Below are 22,172 nucleotides of genomic sequence, written 5' to 3' on the forward strand. Positions count from 1 at the left end.
ATGATACTACAAAGTCCCATAGCATGACCACAGCGTGCTGACGCTGACTGACGCTGAAGCAGTCTCGAACTAACAGTCGGTGGTTCGTGCGAAGCCTCTAACCTAGCTAATATTTTAGCGGGAGTATCTACAAACGGGCTTCACCATCTCAACTCACATGCATGTTGACCCAAACTTGGGCTATGCTAGGTAGGAAAGCAGTACCTAAGTAACCGTCATCATGTATGGATTTCTCACCGGTCAGAGGAATGGATTGGGCTCACAACACTTACAAATGCATGTTCAGTCCACTTATGACAGCCCTCTTATCCCAGACAACTCATGCTTTGGATATAGCATGTTCCTTGTCGTGTGCCTCCAACTACGTGCTAACACCACCGGCAACCTCGAAATGAGACATACCCAGACAGTGGCTTAAAACACAGAAGGCCTCATGTTTCCAATCGGGTTTGTATTTCTGTAAGCGAGCCAGTTTGCTTTGCAGGCCGAAATCGCGATTTCTAGGCATGTATTTAAGGTTCATTCTGATACACTCTTCTTATGCAAGGCTCTGCGGAATGTCTTGAACTCGATATGAAGACAAGTTTTTAAAAATTAGGGATATCTGGTCCAGCATTGGAAGAGAAAATAAATACTCAAAAAGATAGGTAGTTGGTTAAATAAGCGAATTAGTAAATACGGTTGTTCCAATGATGTTAGTGTTGGAGGCTTTGATACCCAGAAGAATGGGCAGGAACTGTCTGAGTTGGCTGCTGCACTTTCTGACCACGTGCTGAGAACTGGGCTGCAACGAATAAAGTACAGTCAATGCTCTTACCATTCCGGCCAAGCATCCGTCTATTCTCCCTTAAACACCATTCATTCTTTATATTTCCACGCCAAGATCGTGACCGATTCTTATCACAGATGGATGGACACCAACCAAGGTACATCTCCAGCGTTCTTTATTTGAGCCCTGCCGACTCCAAGCCAAGTGTCGTGTCAATTAAAGATTCCCTGTCCTTGTCAAGTCGAAGGCGAACAAAGGAAGACTGGCCCTGGCAAGTTCCCCCCCATGCGAAGATCGTAGCAACGTGGATCAGAGGGCGTCTGTGATGAGTTGGTGCAGAACCAGGGGTGTGAGGCTAATGCACTTAGCCTCACAGCTGGAGACAACGATAGACACCAGCACCCCTCTCAGCCAAGGCCAAGGCAAGGCAAGCCAGGGCCGCGGCTGTGCAAGGCGATGAAGTACTGGGTATCAAGAGCGTTGCGGTGTGCACCGTCATACAGCAGTTCATCCGGCACCAGATGATTTTGGGCTTTTGTCCCCGTCTATCTACATGATGACAGGTTCCAGATCCGTTTTGTCATTTCGACGTGTGGCTGCCTTTGTCAGTACTCTGCTGTCAAGGACACACGATCGGATAGGTACCATAACCTGGTATAGCAAATGAGCATGAAATATGGACTTTGCTTTGCCGTAATGGTCGGCCGATCGGAAAATTGGGCGAACAAAGATGGGGACAATGGTCGAGACTCGATTGAGACAAAATTCGGGATAACCTCATTTCTCAGCTTCATACCGGGCCAGCTCATTGAGCATGATGCACTCTGCGTTGCATAACCTAACATGTCCTTTCTTTTTCGCTCCATACTTTTTCCATTCAATTCCTTCTTCTCCCGAACCACCCTTTCATTTCTTCAGGAGCAGTTGGGTACATTGCAGGATCAGACTCCCAAGATATGGAACCAACACCAAAATCCATACCAACGTTGCCAGCATGCCATGCTAGTGATGCTCTTTCTCCAACGTTTATCCCCGGCCTGTCGATGCCCTCTGCCTTATTACCAAACATATCGACCCCACTTACCTTACTTCTTCAATCTTTCACTATGAACAATGACACACCTACACACGCCCCTCCCCTGCAAACTTGGCTCTGCGCACCCCCATGTTCCCAGGAGTAAACTCCTTGACCATCCTGTTCGTTCTTGATGAGCTCGTGCTTGTCGCTATGGATTTCTTCGTCACCTAGGTACATTATAGGTTGGGCCTCCTGTAAAGACACACCATATTCACCGATTCCTGGGGATGCAATCAGACCCTGATTTATTTGCTGCATTGTCGTCTCCCCACAGCGTTATGTCACTTCTACCGCCTCTTCTCAACTTAACAACTTCTCTCTGGCTTTGGGTTTGATAGTATTTCCGGGTTACATCCCCTTTCTTTTTTGAATCGTAACGGAGTCCACACGTTTGGGATTATTCCACCTGAGTTCTCTTTCGTTCTGAATCCTCTCGTCTAGACCTCGGCCAAGACCAGAGACAACAAAAAGAGGAAGAGAAAGAAGCAAAGTGATCCATACATAACGTGGGTCCTTGTCCTGCGCACAAGTTAGAGCTTCTGGAGGCATGTACTAGGTTAGTAGGGGCCCAGCAGAAGATCTGACCGACGTTTTCTGTATTCAAACCGGACGACCCTCGAAGATCTTGTTCTTCTTACCTCCCACGCATTGCCGCCTCAACGACTCATCCATCTTCCACCAGATAACAGCTCATGATAACAAGCCTTACCTTGGCCTCATTTACCTCGATTGGCGCCCCACGACCTATTCTGCCTCACATATCATCCTATTCACATCTATTGGCTACAACGAACCCTGGATATCACCAATCACATCTCCTGAGCCGATTAACGTCTAAGAGCCACGCTTCACGTCTGAACAGCCATCACTGTCGCTTGCCGAGACAGTTCTCCTCCTTTTGCATCTTCGTGGCAACATAGTACCTTACTGAGCCCAACAACTGTGTCGATACCTAACCCAGCTACCCACCTACACTGCATCTACCACCACCAGGCCTCCAATACCACACTACACGACTATTAGATACTGAGACAACGGCAACACAAGCTATCGGATCTCCCCAAGGTTCGAACTACTAAGCTTACTATCAAGTTCTACTTCACAAGCACAGTTTACACATCTGGGTTTCGACTCGCCTATCTTAACAAAGAACAAGGAACGGACAGAGCCCGTGACACCTTGATACATAACACTCCTGAGCAGCATTAGGCTTCTAGAAGCCGCTGCTAAACTCACTTTTCACAAGCACTTAGCAAAGTCGCCGAGCTGGCCCAACTCAAGAGCGAGTCTCCGCTCTGCCTTTTGCGGGCGGAGATACCACCATCCATCGTGAGCGTGGAAGACCGTCTCGATCAGGGGCGTACGCCTCGCCCATATGCCAACGGCTCATCCGCTGGAAGACTGGGTTCTCAGGCTGTTGCGGTGGATTTTGCCGCCCTCTTAAAGGCATCTCATGAGCCTTCTGTCTCACCACCTCGTCGAACCCAGCCAGCTCCAGCTTTCACTTATCAGCAACTCCCTCCCAAGATTCCGGCAGCTTCACCCCGACCTATTGCGAATGTCCCGCCTCCACCACCTGTAGCCCCTACGCAGATGTCTGGAAGACGAGGCATGCCTCCTCATACCGGAGACCAGCCACCTGTCAAAAAGCAGAGTAAGTGGTCGCCAGAGGAAGATGCACTCATTATTGAGCTCAGAGGGAAGGGGATGAAGTGGGAGGATATCTCGAAGCGCTTGCCTGGCCGAAGTGCGATAAGTTGCCGCCTACATTACCAAAATTACCTTGAAAGGCGAAGTGAATGGGACGAAGAGCGCAAGAACAAGCTTGCCAGACTTTACGAAAGGTTAGTAGCTTTGTTTGACCCCGTGGATCCCCTACGCCAGATCAAATAGTGCGTAAATCTTTATGGCATACTAACACGGTCTTAGATTCAAGCCAGAAATGTGGGCTAAGGTGGCGGAAGAGATGGCAGTACCTTGGCGAGCAGCAGAGGCTATGCATTGGCAGCTGGGAGAAGCAGACATGGCCCGACGCGCAGGAGTCATCCCTTTCTCGTTGGCTGCAGTCAACGTTGAAGGAAACAACAACCACAGGAGCTCACCATCACGCAGCCACATTCACTCACATTCTCAGGGAAGCATGCCTCGCGACATTGGAGTCCCATCACCACGAGTTGTGTACAACAGAGCGCCACCATTGCCCCCTGCCAGCAACCGAGCCATTATTTCCCGCCGAGAATCGATCCCACCACCTCCCCCTCTGCCTATGGGTCCTGAGCCTGCCGAAGTCCAATATGTACCAGGTCCTGGATTGGCACCGATTCAGAACCAGCCTACGCCTCGAAGTGCTGGCATGCTTCCTGGATTTGCCGAACTCACTGGTGGTGTTAGTCCCTACAGCACGGCTTCCGCTGTGCCCAGCATAGGGCCTGTGGGCGGAATGGGCCAAGGACCCTTGTATTCAAGTCTCGCTAGTTACTCGATCGAGTCAGCCGGATCCAAGCGAAGAGCTTCCCCAGACCCGTATCAATACGAGCCAAATCAACGACGACGCATCGCATAGCTTGAACACTCAAGCAGTTGTATTACATATGTACTTGGGAGTTGGGCTATGAATATTTGTTGGCATTTCTCTAGCGACTCAACTCGCAAAGGACGGTCGGTGTTTGGGCTACAGGAAGGGTAATGAATGTACGGCTTATCATTATGGGAATGCAGAGCATGTTGGGTCTTTCAAGAGGGCCTGGAGGCTACTCTGTCGACCTAGAACATGCTCAAGAGTTACAGCAGCCAGTCAGATCCCACGATGGGACAGGGAAATGTGCACATGATCTAATGGAAGAAAACCTTGGTGGGAAAATATGGGCGTGTTTTCTTTATTTCGATTCGTTTGATTGTCATTTATCATGTCATGATTTCTTTACTTTACTTTGCATCAGTCAGAGGCGTCTGAAGGGCAGTGCATGTCATGGAGGCTGCTTGGAAGCCTGGCAATGGGAGCATTACAGAATAGGGCCAGGGGTGGCTCTAGAAAACATGGAGTTGCAAGAAATGGTGTTGTTGTTTTTAAGTTGACAGCGCTTTGTCTTTGTTTGTCTTTTTGGTATTTCACGTTCGATAGACACATTCACGGAAGCGATAGAGAAGGAAACAAAGTAGATGGATAGCCTGTACAGTTAGCATTGTTACCTGAATTCGAAGATATCCCAAATGTAATGCAATCCCGTTGACGGGTTACTGCTTTTGCATTGTTTGACAAGCATATTATCCGTAACAAAACTCGCGGTGAATCGTGCATCTTCAGTTCATTTCACATACTCATCATATCCAATACATTTTCGTAACGCCCATGCTTTTGACTTTCCTCGTACTTGGTCTCACGACGGCCGACCACATACCACCCACCAGTTATCCTTCTCATAACCGCTTTCTACAACCATGCCTCCAGCCGCCACGACGTCCTCCTCCAACTCACCCTCTTTGTAGAGATGGTAGTAGCGCTGGAACGTGCCCCCGGGCTCTTGGCCTTTGGGTTTGCGCATCACCCACGACACCAGGCGGTCCTGGTCACTGCCCGTGTCCCATCCGCGACGGCTCGACGCCTGCTCGAGAGCCCACACGTAGACCAGCACATGGCCCGTCTGGGGAGTTACAAGTTCCAGCAACTCCGCAATGGCGGTCTGTCGGCGCTCACGTGTCGACATGTGGTGCACAACAGCGATGCAGATGACGAAGTCGGCAGCACCCTTGCGGTAAGGAAGAGAGAAGCCATCCGCAACGGCGACGTCAACATCCGATACCCTGGGATCAAGCTCGGCGCCGTCTTCCCGTGGCCTACGGAGCTCAGTATGGGCAAGCTGGACGAGGGCTTGGCTTCGGTCTGAGCCAAAAATGTGGATAGCCGGGTTGACGCGCAGATACTTGCCGTTGCCGCAGCCAACGTCCAGACCGACACTCCCAACGGGTTGGGATTCAAGGAATCTGGCTACGCGGGGCCACGGCTTGTGACGAGTAGCTGAGAAGTGCGGTGCAATCTTCTCATAGACTGCGTGGACGTGGGTAGCCTCGTACGTCTCGGGCGCCTCTTCCGCTGCAGATTGTGAGAATGTTTCTGCGGGGGCTTGATCTTGAGCTCGACCCTGAGCTGAAGTTTGCTGATCCGTTTGTTGGCCGAGTGGTCTGTTCTCTTGATCTCCAGCAACCGGTGTGGCCGATGGAACGATGCTTGCCATGATGAAAGAGACTGTTTGCCTTGAAGTTCCGTGCAGATTTTCCTTTACAGGGACTGGATTTGCAACCCTTGGTGAGATTTGTGTCTCACAGGAGGGGCGTGCGAGATTTGCTGTGAACAGGTTGATAGAGCTCAGACTTATCACAAATGAAATGGTTGGTTGGCTTCTTCAAGTTTGTTGGCGATTTCTGTATATGGCAACTACTAATTTCTCAATGTCCAGGTAGTGACAGTGACAGCCCTGGTTCGGCTGTGGCCCCCGATTACCTACTACCTTATTAGTGGAGACCCTGTTTAGGCGGCTCCGTTTTGTGGCTTGTGTAGAACGGATCTTTACTCGTTTACTTCAAGGTAACCACAGACATGAGATGACGGACAAATACAAACGTTACAAGGGAATATAGCTCATGCTAATATACGATCAAAGTTAAGCGAACATACGAGTCTCAGTCGAATAGTCAAACGCCCCCCTTGCGTAGTGCGGGATATTGATGAACTGTGCGTCAAGTTAACAAGAACAGCGGCTGTCTGTACGTAATGAGGTCTGGATGAAGCTCGAACGAACTACCCAGATATGGTAGGTTATATGGTACGTACATGATAACTGACAATTAGAAAGTTCAAACGTTAACTAATCCTCCCCCTGTCACATTTTGAGGCCCCTGGTCACGAACACCTCGGATCCGCTTCCAGGCCTCAAAGCTTCAATTCAATTTGGGGGTCTTGATATTATCGTCGACCCCACAATCTCATCTCTCGTTATACATGGATCGTTAATAATCAGTATCACATCGCATCTTCACATTCTCACCACCCAATCCCTTGAAAGAATTCCGCAAATCAGTCAGCCATGGAACACCCTCTTGGTGGCTTGTACGCCCCCTCTATTACAGCTCGCGTGTCATTCAAGGTAGCCCTCGTGCTGCATGCATAATGCATATCTTCAGCAGATGAGAACGTTCGTATCAGGGATTCGCGACACACATGGTGGGTGGGCATGGGTGCTCCCGCTCGCTCGCTTGCCTGAAGAACAGGCAGGGCTGCACGTCATCTCAGGTCGAGACCAACATACTCCGAGTCTGTTTTTTTCAGGCCTCAAAGGATCTGCTCAGAAATTGGTGCCTTGCCTGAGCAATCCTAGCCGCCCATTCACCCTATTCAGGTACCTTTGTTGCGAAAGGGGGCAAACATGGCGCGAAAATGTCTTAGAATGCCACGCCATGCTTCCCGTGTCCCCTATGGCTTGACTAAGAAAAACAGCCATCGCACGTTTGTTGATTGCCAGCAATCTAAAAGGACAGCCCCCCTGTCATGGGTGGCAGCCGCATCTGACATGAACCGTTAATCTCACTCTCCCGCGCGTAGCGCCGGGACTTTTCACCACCCGTAACGGTGCACGTAGTATGCATCTTATGCGAATCTTGTATTCGTGTCTTAATCAGGATGCAGGGTGGTGGCACTATTCAATGCTTCGGAACATCCTTGTATATATCACATCGCCCCGACTCTTATCTCATGGCTTTTTGAAGCACTATACGTTATACAGCTCATTTCTTGCCAGTGTTGAGAGGGCTGTTGGCGTCAAATACATCGGTAGTGATGAGCTCAGGGTATTTCACGTCACCCTGCTTTAGCGCACTATCCATAACTTCCATGATGGCAATACTCTCGGACCAAGGCATCGATGCACTCTCCTTCTTTCCGTCACGCAAACATCGCGCACACTCGTCAGCCTCCCAGAACATACCGTGGCCCCAGTCGTTACGCTTGGGGTCTGTAGGGATCGGACAGGTCACCACCTCGACTTTGCCGTTGGCGTCTGACTTGATGACCTTGTATTCTGTAGGTCTGAATGCAGGACCTGTAACTTGAATCTCACCCTTGGAACCTTGAATTCGGATCGCTGGGCCACCGGTGTAGTGGCCATCGACGTCTGTTGCGATGCGCAGTGAGGTGGTTGCAATACCAACACTCCTGTGCTTGGGGAACTGGCAGATGATACTCGTTGACTCGTCTGCGCCGGTTCGGTACTTGTTAATGGAGGCCACGACATTAGGCGCCTCCTTATCGGCTTCAGGCTGAACGTGGTAGAGAGACTGGAAAACCCATGTCAAGGAGTAAATGCCGAGATCGAGTAGGGCACCGCCTGCAAGATCGGGGTTGACCATGCGGTTCGAGTCAGGGAACTCGAGGTCGCCGCTGTCTGTGTTCTTGTTGAATGAAAGATCGGCTGTAAGAGTGAGTTAAAATCACTGGGTTGAAGAGTGTCAGAGGAACTGAATGGGGATGCTTACCAAAAGTTCTATAAACATCACCAATGACTCCAGACTGGATCAACTCTCGCACCTTGATGCTAAGAGGGAAGTATCGTGTCCAGACAGCCTCCATAAAGAAAAGGTTCTTGGACTTGGCAACCTCATACAACTTCCTAGTTTGTGCGACAGTCACAGTAAGGGCCTTTTCACACAAAACATTCTTTCCAGCCTCAAGTGCCAGCATGGCGTTCTGGAAATGGTGGCTATGAGGGGTAGCGACATAAATGATATCGATATTGGGGTCAGCGACAAGGTCGGCGTATGAGCCGTAGACGGCAGCTGACGAAGGGCCATCGATCTTTTTGATGAAGTCGCGTGCTCGGTCGACGGAGCTAGAAGAGGCAACTGCAACAATCTCGTGTTGGACGTCGTTGACTTCTCGGGCAGAAGGATCCGTGAGGAGATCCTTGGTGAAGCCTGGTGGTGATGATTAGACTAGGCAGTGATTTGCGATATGAATTTACACTCACATTCCGCGATGCCACCAGTGGCCAAGATACCCCATTTAGCAACGTAAGGAGCCATGATGATGATGTTTCTATGGTTTGTGAAACTTGTAGTTTATGTACAGAATATGCTTATGAGTGAAAAGCGCGAATTGAATCTTGTAAATATGCACTTTTCAGTCAGTGACGTGACTTTATCCTGGTGAGCTACAACCCCTCAGAGCTATGGCGGGGCATCAACAAGACTTAATCCAATGATGTCAATACTTGGCTATGAAATTGCTTCACTTTGCATACCCGGTAACAATACCCGGCCCCCCGATCGTTAGCCTGAATAGCCTGGAAGGAATTGTTTCTGGCCTTCTTTTGTTTCTTCCAACAAATGAACCAAAAACCTTCAGAACTTCAAATTTATTCTCAACTCGCTTGATATAATGAGTGAATGTCTTGCTACACAGGTTCTTCCCCCACGAGAACCCCGCGTTGCGGGGAAGAAAGCTTGGAAATACATTCCCGTGCCATTCCCAGCTCTTCGTAGCTCACCTGCTCACGTCGTTGCAATTGACACCACATGCAGTGCAGGGTCGTTTTGAGGCTCTCAACATGTTGTAACCAACATCACCAATGTTGAGTTGCATCTCCGCTCAATATCGCCACGTGTAACATAGGTATCGTACGATTTAGTTTCATTAATAACCAAAAACACTCGACGTATTTGTTCGCCCACCTCTCAGTCAACTTATTCATTTATATCATTCATCATGGCCGCGATACCAGCAAAAGACATCACTCTCGAGAGCTCATCCACTACTATGCCAAAACTCATTTACGGTACAGCATGGAAGAAGGAAAGGTCAGCTAACCTTGTTTATACTGCTCTGCGATATGGGTTCCGCGGTGTTGACACAGCTGGCCAGCCCCAGCATTATAACGAAGAAGGTGTAGGGCAAGGTGTACAAAGAGCTATCAGAGACGGCGTTATCAGGCGTGAAGAGCTATTTGTAAGTTTCTTTATATTTTGTGCATGAGGCTTACTGACTCTTACCAGCTCCAAACTAAATACTCGCCCCCGGCCTTCCAAGATGAAAATGCACCTTATAATTTCGACGCACCAATTGTGGATCAAGTTCATCAGTCTGTGCAGTCCTCACTCAAGCACTTTACAATCGAGGGCGAGGAGCCCTACTTTGACTGTGTACTTCTGCATACCCACCTGGAAACTACGGATGAAACTATCACGGCATGGAAGGCTCTGGAAACCTACGTGCCCCGCCAGATTCGCAATCTGGGTATATGTAACATCAAACTTCCAGATCTCCAAGAGCTCAACGATGCAGTCACCGTGAAACCAAGCATTGTCCAAAATGCCTTCCACCCGGAAACGAACTTTGATGTAGAACTCAGAGCTTACTGTCGACAGCAAAACATTGCGTTCCAGTCTTTCTGGACAATCACCAGTAACCCGGAACTCCGTATCAGCAAGCCTGTCAGGGGGATCGCACAGAAAGTCGGTGTTGCCATTGTGGCGGCATATTATGCTCTTATCTTGGGTCTTGAAGGCATTACGGTTCTGGATGGAACGGCAAAGAAAATTCACATGAAGGATGATCTCGAGGGGATTGAGAAGGTTGCTTCTTGGGCAGAGGGGGGTGGCGCAGATGGGTGGGCTTCTGCTCTGGCTGAGTTTAAGCAAATTATCGGGGATGCTTGAGAATGATACCCTCTAGTGGGTAGCAGAAACGTTGGCCTCCTAAGTCTTAGGGTATGAAAATAAGCAGTCTAAGAATTATAGCCTAAGGAGCATAAAACGATCTACTAATTTCGTCTTGTATGCTTCAAGCGGTTAACTTTTCTGATACCCTCAGGGCCCTATAGCCGTAGGACGTGGTTCTTTATTCTCTGCTTTTGTATCTTTTAAGACTGCAACTCAAAGGAGTACAAGCCGAATCCATATGGAGTCTTTAGCTTTGCCATAAAGACTTATTGTTTTGTCCCCACCCGAACTCAACTCTGCTCTACGGCATCATGCTGTGCAACCAGAAGCGCATTATGCTGAGTACGACTTCCTAAAACTGAATAACCTATCAGAAGCTCTTTGGATGCATTGCGGCTGTTGACATCTTCTTAGTCATGATAGGCAGATCTGGATGCCTGTTTCACTAATAAGGAGTGGGAGACAATCTTCATATTCGTCTGCATTGCCGTAGCTACTAAGGCAGACACTTTTGCTCTTCTCCATGTTAGCCTTTCAGATTTGGGTTTATGCCTAAATTAAACTGCAAAATGGATAATCATGTAGAAAAGTTTTCTCGCTGACTTTTGCTCCTACTCTTCGGGGTGTGTCCAGTCCCTCTGTCCTTCCTTCTTTAACTTCGAGCCCCTCTTTCTTCCCTTCCACCTCTCTCATACTTGTCTTTTCAATCTTCATCTTTTCATTGACTACAGTCCAACTGGTTCCGCCACTACAATTGTTTATTTTACCAAGAATATCGAAGTTTGAGGCCGTTTCCACGCCTTTCTATCTGTATCGCCGCCTCCCGACTATTCAGATCAACAATGTTACCAGCAAACGATGACACAGGGACCATGGATCGCAGTTCTACGCCTGAAATGAAAACTAAGAGCCCAGAGTATAAGAGACCGATGAGTCCCTTGTCTATCTCAAGTTCGGAGCCGCAAACAGTTAGGAAGCCCAAAAGAAAGAGGAAGAAGGGCAACAACTGGACTCGCAAAAAGCATGCTCTGCAGTCACCAGCTCTAACTTCCGATATCTCGCCAACGCCATCCCCTGAAATTGCTCAAGAAGAGTATAAGAACACCGAGAGCTTGGTAGGAAAAGGCCAAGAGGTAGTGTGGGATATGTACAATGGTAAGTCCTGTGGATTTGTCACCAGCGTGAATTTCTCTGCCAGTGACAGCAACTGGTGCACTGCCTGTTCAACACCTCCAAACTCATTTAGACCCAAGTTTTTGCATTGACTACACCTTAGTTCCTCTTTTATATATTTATTCACGCCACTCTTTCCTTTGCAATGCCTTTCTCTGCCTGATTTACAGTTCAGACGAAAGCAACACCTCTTCCTAAATATTATTCTCTTTATTTTCCCTTTGCACAAGCCATCAACACAATTCGACAGTGGGTGCTTACTTTATCGGGCACTTATAACTTACTGACACTCTTCATTATAGATTCGATGGATATTCGTCGAGCCGCTGTTGAGCAAGATTTTGGACTTCGGCCTGGTAGGAGGAGTACTGCATATCTGTCTATACCTGCTATACTGTATGTTTTCTAACATTCTTTCTAGATCTTGGTATAATGAATAGGCCTAAAGTGCCTATTAAGAGTATTGAAAAGACCGAACCCGTGCTATCTGAAAAGAGTTCATTACCAGATTTGACCGAAACCTCCCGAAAAGCGCCCAGAAAAGAAGTTTGCTCCATCCTGCCTACTCCAGAAACTCCAAAACATGATCACTTCCCAGCTACTTCCCCGACAGATCATCGTGAGGAACTCAACTCCTGCCTAAACAGCAATGCGACCGAGAGACGTTGCAGCAACTCGTCCCATACAAGTGACGAAAGCCCTATTATCCCTCCCCACTTTCCACCAAATCCTGTTTCTCGACCTGACCGAGCATCTGACCTGTTCTGGCTTCATGCTTGCATGCAAGTCCGACGCCCAGATGGAACTGTCCATGCGCCCGAAGTTATCGTGTGGCTCATGACTAGAAAGGGAGGAAGAAAGAGCGCTTGGCCAAGACTTGAGGCGGGCCTGGCAGAAATAGAGACGATGGGAAAGGAGACAATTAACCTCGCCGAGGTCTGGCGTCGACAAGAGGAAGAGGATGCAATCGCCAGGGCCAAGGAGGAGCGCCGCCTGGCCAACAAGCGTCGATGCAGACCTCGTGGCCAAATCGACAGAGAACGAGCTGAGCGACGAGCGGCCCTGGCTGCGCAAAAGGCACAAGAGTCGGAAAGAGATGGCGTCGGTGATAACCCCCAGGGGGATCGCATGGATAACATCGACGAGAACTCAGCAAAGAAGGCAGAGACGAATCCCGAGATCTAGAGCGATTTTAGGAGATAAGCTCCGAATGAATGGACAGCAGCACGGTTGACTGGAATCCAAGGAACCGACAGGGCCAAGGCATTCGGAGGAAAGAACATGAAAACGGCCGCCACTGGAATCTATACCCGTGTCCTAGGCCGGTGGCTCTTGGGCTCGCATCGCTCTATTTGCTTGAAGCGTTTCAGCATTGTATTAAAAATACCAACGTACCGCAAGTGGTTTTTAATAAGTCTTTTTTTATATTCTATTCTTTATTTTGGATCGGCCTTCCCAATGTCCTTTGCAAACGTGTTTGCAACAATAAAGGGGAAGCAAGCGGTGGCCTCCATGTAGACCTTGACGCTGTCCGCTCCGATCTTGATTTTGCCCCATGACACGGCTTCATCTGGTCTGGCACCCGCATCACTGCCATCAAACTCTTGTGCGGTGTTGATGTAGACAGCCGATTCGGCGCCGTTGCGCATCAAGCAAGCATTGGCGATATGGTGCTTGACGATACCACCTCCGAGAATGACCATACCGGCTCGCTTGGCTCGAACAGCAATCGTATTGATGCGGCGAATGTCCTCGACGAGATCGATCTTCAACTGTTGAGGCGAGGTCTTGAAAGTGTGGAAGTAGAGCATATCACCCAGGCTGCCATCAGTGATAGCGGGGCAAAACACAGGGATGTTGTTCTTATACGCCCAGTAATAGACGGATCGCTCGTCATTTATCTCCTTACCCAAGCGGTGGATTACCTTGGATGGTGTCCAGTTAATCTCCTCTTCTGTGCCCTTGCTGGCCTCTTGCTCCTCGAGCATCTTGTCAAGGATAGGAACGACCCAATCCTCAAAGGCGCAATAGTTGGCATTTGGAACCACGAGGTTTCCAATTCGGTTCAGACCCTTGCGACGGAGGTCAGCTCCAGGGGTGCTGAAGGAGCCAACGTAGGTATCGGCAAGACACTTGATAAAATCTTCCTCGATACCGCCAGCAGTAGTGACGATGCATGAGACGTGGTTGTGCTCTACGAGCCAGCGCAAAACGCCTCGAAGACCCGAAGAGATGAGATTGGAAGTATAACCTAGGAAAATGGTGGTCTTGTCACCGGTTTCAGGGTCTTTCCACGCACGCTGCAAACTGTTAGCCAGCCTGGCTCTTGATCATATCTCAGAAGACCCGAGTGGAGCGCAGCGCACCATGTCGTTGATGATCCTCACGGCTTCACACATGGAAGACGCTTGGAACCCCATGTGGCGCATGCCCTCAAAGAGATCCTCTGCAGTGATAGGACCCTTGAGCTTGTTGAAGTCCAGCTCCTCAACCTTCTGGGCGTCCTTGGGCATCTCTTCGGACTTGACAAGAACGGCCTCCGTGGCCGCCGAGGGCGGAGCATCAGAGTTGGAAGCCATTGTGGTGAAAGTGTGAGTCGTAAGTTTCAAGTCGTAAGTTGAAAATATGGATAACACAAATTTTGATAGTGAGGGAAGCTTAGTCAAGACTCGGCCAAATACTTGATTTGTTCCGGAGTCTAATCAAAACAGCTGATACGAGAAGAAAATATTCTTATTGGAATATATTTTCCATGAATATTTACCTTATTTTGCCCCAAACCTTTCTTAGCCCGTTACAGCTATTTTGCATGATTTTCTTCTCTACCGTTTCTCAGCTCCACCTATAAAAACGGCGGGGTTTATCTTAACGGAAAAGAGGCGTGTACATAATTGTCGCTCCACAACGAATTCTGGCCATTTATGGTCTAGCGTCTCGCGGCAAATCTGACCCCCTGGAAGATGCAACTGGAAAAGGAAAGGGCGGGCACCTTTTCATGTCTTCTCGTCCACCACTAAGCGCTGCGCGACAGTGTGTCCATCCTAATTTGCAGCAGAGCAATGGGGTCGCTTACGCTAAGGCCACGAACTGAGGCTGCACACTTGAGGCTTGTCCTGTCTTCGATCCTACAAACCTTCATCAAACCTGCATTCATCCATCGCAAAAGGCACTGCTGCCCTCATTTTCATCGCCCCATAATCGCTGCGCCTATAATATTTCGATGCGATATCGCTAATACGTTCGTTTTACGCCTTTCGACTTTTCGTTTGATACCCCAGTCTACCATCCAATCCAACTGCTTTTCGTGATCACGACGCGACCAACGACGACGACATATCGAGTTCGTCCCCTCACCAAAAGCAGTATACTTCAGCAAAGTCTCGCTATCTAGAGTTATTAGTGGAATCTTAAAAGAGCATAGCATTTGAGTTTTCGTGTTTATGGGCTGCATGCTACAGCTACTTTGGGTTTCCCACGGCCCTTGAAAAATGTAAGACCATAAAATTTTATCCCAAGGCTCTATTATTTCAGTCAAATGCAAAGAAGTCATCGACAAAAATATAGTGACCCGAGGCACCGAAGTCGTTCGCCTTTTAGGCGACCTAATGATTGCTGACAATCATCGTCGAATAGGGCCTCAAGATACTCACGTTACGAACGATCTAGATCGCCGCGCGATCGGTCACCCGACCGATTTGACAGAGGCGCTCAGTACCCCGACGGTGACAGACGCCGACCGTCTGAAGCTCGAGCAGGCAATGGCGGCTTTCCTCCCAACCGCGACTTTGGCGACCCATTGCGGCGCGAGCCTCCTCGAGGCCCAAAAGCTTTGATCGACGCACCCAGTGGACCCCGAGGCGGAGGATTTGGAGGAGAATTTAGAGGTCGAGGTCGAGGGCGCGGTCGCGGATGGTCTTCAAGGGATGATAGCCGAGATCGGGGTCGGGACAGGGACATGGACTTTCGTGATCGTTATCGCGATGACCGAAGCCGTGAGCGTGATCGCGAGAGGGAGTGGCGCGAGCCTAGAGATTTCCGATCACGTCGTTCTCCCATCGGCCGCGCAAGATCGCCTAATCGAGACTTCCGAGATAGAGATCGTGATGGACCTCTGGGTGTAGACGCAGATAGGTCCAGGCGCGGTTCTCGAGATGGGGGGCCGCCCTCTGCAGGGTCATCATCTTCTGATCCCCAATTCAACATGGCGCCTTATCCTCGTGGCGGAGGTTTCCATCGAGGACGTGGGCGAGGAAGAGGAGATTGGACTTCAGAGAGAGGGCGTGGACGAGGACCATATATGGACGATAGGGGCGACCGCTACCCACGAAGTCGGTCTCAAGAGGGTCGATGGGGTAGGGACCGTGATGATAGAGACCGCATGGAACGCATGGATCGTTATGCTGACCCAGAGGCCCGACACAACATCCGAGACGAACGCGGAGACAATCGAGATCGCGAATTGTTCAGAAACAAAATGGAAGCTCGCGCCAACGCTGGTCATGATTCAGGACTCTCTAGTAAAGAAGTGTCGCCGCCGCCTCCTATTGTGCCATCTGCTCCCACCTTTGGATCTTCGGTTAGCCGAGGGCTGAGTATAGGAGAGGGATATGTTTCCGCCAGCGCTGCCACGAAGATGCCACCTACCGCGCCCCGGGCTTTCGGCGATCGGCCTCCATCAGCTGGACATGATCCAGCTATGCCTCCCATGGGCATGGGCATGGGTATGGGTATGGGCATGGGCATGGGTAAGGCAATGATGCATGATGGTCCTTCGATCCCGGTCGGCCCTCGAGCCCAGCAACCTCCTCCTCCAAGACCTTCCAGCAAGCAATGGATCAACCCGAACCTTAAGAAGGTACCCGATTCGCCAAAGATGATGAGATCCCCGAGTTTTGTACAGCAGCGACCGGCTATGCGACGTGGCAGTTCTCAGTACGATCATTATAATGAGGATGATAGACGACCGCGTAGTAGCGATGCAAAGTCAGACACTCATTATGACAACCGGGCTCGGTCTAATTACAGCGCGGAGCCAGGAGAAATCACCGTCAAATCTGAGCGAGAATCTCAATCCACAAGAGCATCAATCGACAGAGACACACGGCCTATTAATGCTTCTAGGCGGGATTCTTATCGCTCTGGTCCATCGCCTACCATGGAGAACATGCCCAGATTCAGCCAGGTATCCGAGGATCGCGCGAGGGAGATGAGAGAACCCCCCAAAGAAGCGCCAAAGCGGAAGCGTGTTCGGCCAGCTATCAAGGTGGTCAGGTTTGAAGTTCCCCCTAAGCCAGCACCCATGGAACAGAACTCAGAATCCGATGACGATGACGACATGGCCGACTACTTTGACATGGAAATCGGGAAAACGGAGGCTGAACTGAGTAAGCTTGAGGGGCCGAAGTTGCCAACTCGGGTCATGGCTCGGTTTGCTGCTCTTTCTCACGGGTCTATGGTCAAGATTGTCGGGGAACAGGATGAACTGCTCAGGATGGTGGAAGAGCTTCCCGAGGCGGCAAACAAGCTTGTCGTTGAGGAAACCAAGGAACCCATACCTGACGAAGAACATGAAAAGCCGGACGTGGAAATGGCAAATACTTCCGAAAATGCCAATGAAGTCAAGTCCGAGCCACTACAGCAGCCACATCAGGAAGATATGGAGCTGGAGCCAGAGCCTGAGATTCATGTCAGAGGATCGGAGGAACCCGATGTTGAGCCGGCCCCGAAGCCATTGCCCGAGGTCATCAAAGAGCCGACTGAGCAAATTATTGAACAGTCTATCGACAAACCCGAGAAATCCGTGGAATCCACCGAGAAAACTGCTGAGAAACCCGCCGAGAGACAGAGTGACGAATCTGTCGAGCAGCCTGACAAGAAACCAGCACAGCAGGCCGACCATGCCCACAAGGATCTGGAAGGAAATTCTAACGAGAAGCCTGTTGAGGAACTTGCCCCGAAGCCTGCTGAGGATGTTGTCGAGGATGTTGCACAGCAGCCTGTTGAGGAAACCGCCAAAGTAGGACCTATCGCATCAGCACTTGAACCGGAGGTTGATGAAATGGATGTTGACGAACCTGCCGTCGAGGCTGCACCGGTCGCGTCCGAGACCTCGATGGCTGATCCTGACAGAGAAGTCAGAGATCCCATTCCTGCGACACCTGAAACTGCCATCAAAGAGCTTCCAGTTGAACCAATGGAGATTAGCGACATGACTTTACGCACGGTCAAGGAATCTGCAGTGGAGAAACCAAAAGATGACAAACCAAGTGAGATGCCCGTGGATGCTCGTCCCGAAACACCCTCGCAAGTGCAGAAAGAGGGATCGAATGATACTCCTTCAGGAACATCCCCAGGAAAGCGCGACGAGACTGCTGTCGAAACTCCAGTGAGGGTTCCTGCCGAACCTCAAGTCGAGACTCCTGCAAACAAGTCTGAAGCCAGTCTTCACAGGCACAACGAGAGTGACAACACGCCTGTTACTGTCATTGCACCAAACGTTGTTTTACAAACCACCGAGACAGCTTCGAAGCCACCCAGCACACCATCGCAGGTTGACGACGACGAAACCGAGTCCGAGGATGATTCTTTCATGAATATAGATACTGTCCGACAATATTTGACTACGCCGCCAATCGATAGCCTTCCTAACTTCAGCTGTCAACCTTGGGATCAGGACAAGGAGTTTATGGGCACTCTTGAATCAGACTCGTTCCTTGACGGCTTTGTTCTTGAGCGTTTGGATAAGCTGCATTTGGAAAAGTCTGCGGAACAGGACCACGATAAGAAAATCTACTCACACAATTATCACCAGTACCTGGATTTTACTATGTCAAACGATCCTGCTGCTGTAAAGAGTCGTGGAAAGTTCTCTGTTTCGACAGGCATTGAATTCACCGGCACGGTGACCCCTGAACCAAAACACGAGGGAAGTGGCCGTGGGCGTCGTTTCGCAACCGAGCGAGACCTGGAACGTGTTCTGCAAGCATCGATGCGCGAAGACGAAGAGAGAAGAGAACGTGAACTCCGAATGCAGCAGGAAAAGTACCGCACGGACAAGGAAGCTGTTATCCCAGATATGATGTGGACGCAGGAAGAAAAAGACAATACCAACTATATCGACAAGAGTGGATACACGCCTGTTGACCGTTTGGTATCAGCATGGCGTGTCTTGCCTCCGGTTAATAACTTCACCGAGGAAGAGGCCAGTCTGTTCGAGAAAAGATACTTGGAGGCACCCAAGCAATGGGGCAGAGTTGCGGAAGCCATCCCGCACCGTAACTTTGGCTCTTGCATCCAGTATTATTACATGAACAAGAAGAACCTCAACTTGAAAGAGAAACTCAAGAAGCAGCCTAAGAGGCGCAGAAAGGGTAAGGCGAAGCAGAGGTCTAGTGCACTGGTATCGGAATTGGGCAACGGCGACGGAGAGACAGAGGAAAACCACGATACAGGAGAGAACGGAGAGAGAAGGCGACCACGACGAGCGGCTGCGCCTACATGGGGTTTTGAACAACCTCCGATCGACACAGAGGCCTCGACGCCCAATGCTACACCTAGTAGACGCGGAGGTTCCGCAAAGGTCGATCATCCCGAAAAGGTGGACGGAAGAAAGAGACGAAGAGGTCCAAAGGAAAAGGAGCCCAAAGCGCCGAAATCAAACCAGACTTTGGCTGCGGCACCAGGACCTGCCAAGGGCCGCTCGAGATCCAACTCAAGGGCACTCAACACAGATGGTACCACGACTCCCTTGCCGATTGCTGAAGGTCATCGTCTGCCATCTCAGTTCGAGCAGCACCCGGCCGGGATCCAGCCTCCTTTCTCTGTGCAGCAACAGCCCATACAGACATTGGAACGTCCTCCACCAATTGCCTCCACGTCGCTCTCGGAGGTAATGGCAGCACCGTCACTTCGACCTGACCCACCTCCTCAGCCTGCAATGGCTACTTTCAACTTGACTCACCAGTCATCAGAGCGTAAAGCACCGACTCAAGCATCTAGTTACTGGAGTGTGTCTGAATCTAATGACTTCCCACATCTCCTCCGCTCGTTCGGCTCGGACTGGACAGCTATCGCAGCCCACATGGGCTCTAAAACGGCTGTTATGGTAAGTCTGCCGGGCTTTTTAGGTGGTCAAGTACTGCTGCTAACAATGATGACAGGTGAAGAATTATTATGTCCGTCAAAAGGATCAAGGCAAGTCCGAATGGGAGATTATTGTTAATGACGCCGAGAGGAAGAAACAGTCTGGGGAGAAACTGCCAGACCCACCTCAGCCATCAACAGGAGGGCGAGGGAGGAGATACGACAACTCAGCAGCTGCTTCTCGGCCCCTTGCTGTTGCCCCAGGAATTGAAATGCTTGGTGAAGCACCACAACCCAAGATGGAGCCTGCGAGTCAACCTCCTCGTGGTCCGCAATTCTCAAACTTTGGGGGAGTTCCCATCGCACAAGCTCCTATCCAGCAGCAACCAATTGTTCAGTCACAGCAACCCATTATCAACCAGCATCCTACCGCTCAACCAGTTACTCAGGTTATGTCACCTGGTCCAAGACCTTTGCAAGCCCCTGTACAACAATTTAGACTAAACGAACGCGAGCCTGCAGCACGCGTGCCTCTTCCACAGAAAGCCTCTTCCAGACCTCCTGGCGTGGAGCAACGAGAGCAACGGCCTCTGGCTGCCGCACAACCACTACAGCCATCTCGAAACGAGGCTGCTATGATGGAGCACAACGCCCAGATGGAACGTCAAAAGATGGAGATGCAGATGCGAGAACAAGAGCAGCGCGAGTTAGCTCGACAGTCAGAAAGGCAAACTTTACGTGTCAAGCAGGAGCGCGAGATGACACCGCAGCCTCATCATTACGAGCCGTACGCTCATCACCGCCAACAATCAAGTCTCGGTGGTCAGCCATTGTCGAGACCACCACAGGAATCTGGTCGTCCTCAATCGTATGGTCCTCCTGTGCAGCAACAAGCTCCTGTTCAGCCAGTGCGAAACCTGATGGGCGAGCAACCCCAGGCGCGCTCGCCTCAGATGGGCACGCCCACTAGTCGTCCCGTGTCTTCTCTCCAACAGCGACCTTCTTCAGGCTCAATGCACGATACATTTGGCTCAGTTACACCTCAGTCTGGTACTCCAGTCCAAACTCCAGCAGCAGCACCTCCTCGTCTTCCAGAGCCTCGCAAGGGAGGTCTCAACATCATGTCACTGCTCAATGACGATCCTCCTCCACAGCCCAAGCGGGTGAACGATGTGACAAGCACTCCTACAAGGCCCTCCCCCACTCCTCCACCCCAAACCAGCATGAGTGGCCGTCCACTTCCAGGACCAGCACCGCCATCACAAATTCGGCGTGAGCCAGAACCATACTCACCCTTCGCTCGAGGTACACCATCGATGCCACCTCTCAAGCCAACTTATGCAGATTCTCCCCAACCCCCGCACATGGGCACTTCGAGGGCGTCGATAGGAGTATCGCACGAAGCTGCCGCCGCCGCAGACCTGCGAGACTTCTACAGGCAAAACCCTTACCAGTCTGCAAATCACAGCCGCACAAACTCACCTCAAGGTGGCCACCGCTATCCTCCCCCAGGCCCTCCTCAGTATCAGAATCAAGGATACCCAACATCATACGCCAATACAGGTCAGCCAGCACACGCTGGATCACCGGGTGGTCAGTATGGCCACCCTCGCTCACGAGAAGTCACCCAAGGTGGCCGTGAAACTTCATGGCCATCACCAGCCCAACAAGGTCATCCCGGCATGCAACAGCCCACCGGTTGGTCATCGCAACCACCTCCCAACACATCACAACCACCGCCGCAGCAACAGTGGCCTCCTCAACATCCTTCGTCCAAACCCCAAACACCAGGGCCGTCTTGGGCCGCATCCCAGCCACCTTCTCAGCCACCACCTCAACAAGGACACCACATGCCCATGAGAGATGATGGAAGAGGCCCTTACTACCCTGGCGGAGCTAGCATGCCACCACAGCAACATCAAATGCAGGGTCGCTATCCTCCTCCAGTCTCACGTGGGCCTGAACAGGTGCCTCCTGGGCAAGCATACCCTCGTTATGCTTCTACTCCTGGCCCTGGGCAGCCACGAGATCATAGAGAAATGCCTGGTCGCAGCTTTACGCCTGCGGGCTATGACGCACGTGGACCACCTCCTCCAGGAGGTCCTGTCTACGCTAGCCATGATCCTCGAGATCCCAGAGATCCTCGAGATCCCAGAGACCCTCGTGATCCCAGAGACCCCCGAGATCCAAGGGATCCACGAGACATGATAGGAAGAGGAGGATTGAGACCGCATGAATACGAGAGACATCCAGATTACTATAGAAGATGAGTCGATTAAATGACCATCATGTATGTTGAGCTTCGTTGTTATGATGTTGACATTCTCGGGGAGTTTGGTGCAAGCAAACATGACGATGGTTTTG

The 22,172-nt window shown here is 50.6% G+C and overlaps 7 protein-coding genes across 7 annotated transcripts; 4 read left to right on the forward strand and 3 right to left on the reverse strand.

The window, feature by feature from the left end:
• Nucleotides 1-2,539: 2,539 nt before the first annotated feature.
• On the forward strand, nucleotides 2,540-4,410 carry FSST1_003123 (SANT/Myb-like DNA-binding domain-containing protein; the record flags this gene model as incomplete). The annotated part of the gene is made up of 3 exons (XM_083229175.1): nucleotides 2,540-2,699; nucleotides 3,094-3,691; nucleotides 3,777-4,410. 3 exons carry the CDS (start codon nucleotides 2,540-2,542, stop codon nucleotides 4,408-4,410), a joined length of 1,392 nt encoding a protein of 463 aa, XP_083086553.1.
• An 814-nt stretch (nucleotides 4,411-5,224) lies between these two features.
• On the reverse strand, nucleotides 5,225-6,079 carry FSST1_003124 (tRNA (carboxymethyluridine(34)-5-O)-methyltransferase; the record flags this gene model as incomplete). The annotated part of the gene is made up of 1 exon (XM_083229176.1): nucleotides 5,225-6,079. The coding sequence occupies one exon, from the start codon at nucleotides 6,077-6,079 to the stop codon at nucleotides 5,225-5,227; it is 855 nt and encodes a 284-aa protein (XP_083086554.1).
• A 1,546-nt stretch (nucleotides 6,080-7,625) lies between these two features.
• FSST1_003125 (Gfo/Idh/MocA family protein) lies at nucleotides 7,626-8,918 on the reverse strand (the record flags this gene model as incomplete). Its single annotated transcript, XM_083229177.1, has 3 exons — nucleotides 7,626-8,308; nucleotides 8,373-8,810; nucleotides 8,864-8,918. The coding sequence occupies 3 exons, from the start codon at nucleotides 8,916-8,918 to the stop codon at nucleotides 7,626-7,628; spliced, it is 1,176 nt and encodes a 391-aa protein (XP_083086555.1).
• A 682-nt stretch (nucleotides 8,919-9,600) lies between these two features.
• FSST1_003126 (NADP-dependent oxidoreductase domain-containing protein) lies at nucleotides 9,601-10,550 on the forward strand (the record flags this gene model as incomplete). The annotated part of the gene is made up of 2 exons (XM_083229178.1): nucleotides 9,601-9,840; nucleotides 9,888-10,550. 2 exons carry the CDS (start codon nucleotides 9,601-9,603, stop codon nucleotides 10,548-10,550), a joined length of 903 nt encoding a protein of 300 aa, XP_083086556.1.
• Nucleotides 10,551-11,395: 845 nt separating this feature from the next.
• Nucleotides 11,396-12,911, forward strand: FSST1_003127 (uncharacterized protein; the record flags this gene model as incomplete). The annotated part of the gene is made up of 3 exons (XM_083229179.1): nucleotides 11,396-11,708; nucleotides 12,029-12,082; nucleotides 12,148-12,911. 3 exons carry the CDS (start codon nucleotides 11,396-11,398, stop codon nucleotides 12,909-12,911), a joined length of 1,131 nt encoding a protein of 376 aa, XP_083086557.1.
• Nucleotides 12,912-13,162: 251 nt separating this feature from the next.
• FSST1_003128 (Deoxyhypusine synthase) lies at nucleotides 13,163-14,305 on the reverse strand (the record flags this gene model as incomplete). The annotated part of the gene is made up of 2 exons (XM_083229180.1): nucleotides 13,163-14,026; nucleotides 14,093-14,305. 2 exons carry the CDS (start codon nucleotides 14,303-14,305, stop codon nucleotides 13,163-13,165), a joined length of 1,077 nt encoding a protein of 358 aa, XP_083086558.1.
• A 480-nt stretch (nucleotides 14,306-14,785) lies between these two features.
• Nucleotides 14,786-22,078, forward strand: FSST1_003129 (uncharacterized protein; the record flags this gene model as incomplete). The annotated part of the gene is made up of 3 exons (XM_083229182.1): nucleotides 14,786-14,964; nucleotides 15,360-19,830; nucleotides 19,886-22,078. The coding sequence occupies 3 exons, from the start codon at nucleotides 14,786-14,788 to the stop codon at nucleotides 22,076-22,078; spliced, it is 6,843 nt and encodes a 2,280-aa protein (XP_083086559.1).
• Between the last annotated feature and the right edge of the window lie 94 nt (nucleotides 22,079-22,172).

The sequence above is a fragment of the Fusarium sambucinum genome, chromosome I (assembly GCF_050947815.1).
Source record: "Fusarium sambucinum isolate potato_lamoka chromosome I, whole genome shotgun sequence".
NCBI classification, from domain to species: domain Eukaryota; kingdom Fungi; phylum Ascomycota; class Sordariomycetes; order Hypocreales; family Nectriaceae; genus Fusarium; species Fusarium sambucinum.